Source organism: Myotis lucifugus, unplaced genomic scaffold (assembly GCF_000147115.1).
Source record: "Myotis lucifugus unplaced genomic scaffold, Myoluc2.0 scaffold_205, whole genome shotgun sequence".
In the NCBI taxonomy this organism is placed as follows: domain Eukaryota; kingdom Metazoa; phylum Chordata; class Mammalia; order Chiroptera; family Vespertilionidae; genus Myotis; species Myotis lucifugus.
Genome location: NW_005871253.1, coordinates 2,040,203 through 2,043,817, shown reverse-complemented (window position 1 = coordinate 2,043,817; position 3,615 = coordinate 2,040,203). Strand labels below are relative to the sequence as shown.

Below are 3,615 nucleotides of genomic sequence, written 5' to 3'. Positions count from 1 at the left end.
TCCCCTGAGCCAGGATTCCCCGAGCGACGGTTGTCTCTCAGGGGCTCTGAGGTACCAGTCCTTAAGGGAGGAGACTTGATCAAGAGTGGCCGTGCTGATCAGATCCAAGGAGAAAGGCCCACCATGTTGGGGGAAGGGAGGGAGAAGTTGTAAACTAAAGAGAAAGAGGTGGTTTCGAGGTGAAGAAATGAGCAGGCTCCCTGGAAGGCGTGGGGGGGGGGGGCTCCTCTCCCCCCAATGATGACTCATGGGACATGCAGAAAGGGACACTTCTCGCCAAAGGCCATTTTCCACCCAATTCAAGAATTGGCCTGGCCCTGGCCCTTCCCCAGTACCTGTCCTGATGCTTGAGCGACAACCCACCCTTTCTCCCACGTGCAGAGGAGGATGAGGAGGGACCACAGGAGAATTTCCTGCAGGGCCTGGACTGGGGAACTTTTTCTGGCCAGTTATTTATTCAGCAGCTGAGTAACAATGGCTGGGGCAGGCCCACCCACCCCTGCGTTCCCCCCCCCCTTTCCAAACTCTCCCCCGCCACTCACTCCTGCAGGACCAACTTCTCTCCTCCCACGTGAAAGGGGGAGGGGGAGGCAAGGAGGAAGGAGGCTAAGAAAGGCAGACTGGAGAAAGAAAAAAAAAACACGATAAGTAATGGGTTCGAGGAACACGATTCAAACCAGTTCTAATTCTTGCGGGGGGGGGGATGAAGGAGGAGTGAACGGAGAAAAGAAAAAGTAGGAAGAGAAAGAGAGAAAAATGGGGAGCGTCGACATGAAGGGGTTTCCTTAATATTGTGGACGGATTCAGAAATGAATGAAGAGATAGTCCATTGAAAAGGGTTGAATGCCATGACAACTAGGAACAACCTTAGATTTATTCCAAACAGTTAGGACACATTGAAAGAGAGCGTCAATCATGTATTATTTCGCCACTGAAATAAATGCAAAAACCGAGCCGGGACAAAGGCTTCCAACGGGAGCGGGACATTTGTCTACATTTCGCTCATTGTCCGCAGCTTAGCAATCGGTTTGTATTTGTGTTTGCCCGGGTCCGACCACCCAGGACGCGCCGGCGAGGAGCTCCCTCTAACCTGGGCCATTGTCACCCACGTCACATACTGGAGGCCAGGCAGCGAGGGCTGCAGAAGGCCGCCGAGCGGCTCCGGGAGAGATGCCCTCGCCCGGCGCTGGCAACCCGGGGGCGACAGGGGCGCAGAGGCGACCGCAGCTGCACGCGAGAAGGACGCGGCGCCCGCGCGCGCAGTGGGGCCGGCGCTGCGGCGGCCTGGGCTCCGAGCGGATGGAGAGGCGAGACCAGGATTTCAGCGGGCGGCCTCGTCCAGCCCCACCAGCCCCCAGGCCAAGCACCACCCCTGAGCTCAGTAGGGGGCGGAGGTGGGAAAAGGTGGCAACCTCTCCACGCCCCCCCCCAAAAAAAAACCTGAGGGGAGGGCCAGGAAGTGCGGTGCCAGGAGAGGTGCTGTCCCGGGAAAGTTCTGTTCCCTGGATGGCGAGAGGTTGGGAACATAACCCACACCTAACGCAAGCTGGGAGCCTGGGTCTTGTCCTCGGAACGCGTCCCTGGGCGTCTAAAAGGGGACAAAATGAAAGGATTCACTTGGAAGAGGAAAACGCAGCATCATCCGCCCGCCCTGCGACCTCCACCCCCGCGGCTTTGGGGGTCCTCACCCGGGCAGAAGACAGCAACCCCGCCCCCGCCCCCACCCCCACCCCCACCCCCTTCCCGCTCTCCACCACCGCAGGAGTCTCCAGAGGGAGGGGCTAGAGAGAGTAACACATCAGGGGGCAGGAAGGTTTCGGGGCGGTCTGCCTTACCCTCCACCCGGAGCCAGAGGAACCCCGGAGGCCTCGGGGCCGGGGTTGGTACCCGGACTAAGTTAGAACTCCCCACCCCCACTCCGCCCCTCCTGGGGCCGCCCCCAAGCAGCAAGTGAACTGCGCAGCCACCCTCCGGCGCAAAGAGATGGAGGGGGAGGCGGAGTGAGGGAAATAAGTCTTTAGCAAATAAAGGGGGGCTGGGGCGGGGGGGCTGTCGTCTGGTGGTGACTTTGGCCGGCCCTAGCCGGTCTCTCTTCTGGGTTTCAGGCTCTTCCGTCGTTAACTGGAATCAATTAGTTGCCTTGTCATTTCTAGTACTCATCCTTAAGCCTCAACCAAAATATTGACCTAGGAGGCTTACAGAAGTTGGGCTCTTGCCATTTGAACCGGATCTTGTTGAGGGAGCCACCGGCGATGGGAAGGAGCGATTTCCTCGGCTCAGCAGTCGCCCCCTCCCCCTTCTCCAAAGGCGCCACAAATCGCCAATTTTCCGGCTTGCTGGGGGCCGGCGCGCGGGGGCGGGGAGATGGGAACCCGAGAATTTTAAGGAGGATTTTTTTCCCCCCATCCTCTCGGTTTGTTTTGTTTTCTCGCCTCCTCCCCCCGCTTTTTAAAAGATGCAATTTGTTAAAACGGCGCTTTCAAGTGTGTGGACTCGAGAGCGACAGCGGTGGTCCTTTGTATGTAAATACCGAGTTTTAAAAAAAGGCCTCGCCCCGTCTTTGCAATTAATTGACACGTTACACCTCTCATCTTGCTGTAGAGGGCCGCTGGCTGGGAGCGCGGAGCTCCCCAAAACCCACAATTTCAAATCTGCAAATACTGTCTTCATCCACTTGACTTCCAAGACCCGCCCACACGTGTCCAACCTTTGGGTTTTAATGTCTCCCCCCCCCTTTTTTTCCAACCCTTCTCTCGCTTCCTCCCTCGCTCCCCATCCCTCCCTCTCTATTTCCCTCCCTCTTTCTCTCCCCTCCCCCCCCCCTTTCCCCAGGTTCGCGAGTGGAGCCCAGCCTTATATGGACTGATCGCTCGGGCAATGGCCCATTTTTTCCTCGCCACCAGCCGCCACCGCGCGCCGAGCGGCCGCCGAAGCCTGAGCTGACGCCGCCTTGGCACCCCTCCTGGAGTTACAAACGAGGCCCCGCGCCCGGGCCGCCCAGCTCCCTGCATCCATTTCCGCGTCTTTGCAGAGAAGAGAGAGGCGCTGCCAGCGCTGGGCTTTATCCCCCCCTCCCCTTCCCCCATTGGTTTTTTTTCTTCTGGTTTTTTTTAAAATAATTATATCAATAATTAAAACCCATCCCTTCTCCCCTTCCCCATTCCCTTCCCCCACCACCCCCTCCCCGTCCCAACTGGGCAGCGCCAAGAATTGGCCAAGTGAAGCTACACCTTTGAGGCATACGGTCCGAGGTCCCGAGCCATGTCGCTGACCAACACAAAGACGGGGTTTTCGGTCAAGGACATCCTGGACCTGCCGGACACCAACGATGAAGAGAGCTCGGTGGCCGAGGAGCTCGGAGGAAGAGAGCGAGGGGTCCGAGCCGCCAAGAGGGCCGGTCCTCTGGGGCAGAGCGCCCTGGACTCGGTGCAGAAGCCTGACTCTGGAAGACCCCTTCTACAACGCAGCGACAACCCGTACAGTCGCTGGCTGGCCAGCACCAGGGCCTTCAGAATACCGTTAGTAAGCAAACTTGGCTGCCTGGGCGCGGCCGCCTCTATGCTTGGGGCCGCAACGCTGGAATCCTTGGGGAGAAAAGACAAAAAAGGCCTTTTG

General features: G+C 58.3%; 1 protein-coding gene across 1 annotated transcript in view; it reads left to right on the top strand.

Moving 5' to 3' along the window:
* The first annotated feature begins 3,261 nt into the window (after positions 1-3,261).
* NKX2-2 (NK2 homeobox 2) overlaps positions 3,262-3,615 on the top strand; it is a 1,732-nt gene continuing 1,378 nt past the window's right edge. The window contains exon 1 of the mRNA XM_023761264.1: positions 3,262-3,522. Coding sequence (XP_023617032.1) covers positions 3,262-3,522 — 261 coding nt within the window. The remainder of the gene's footprint in view (positions 3,523-3,615) is intronic.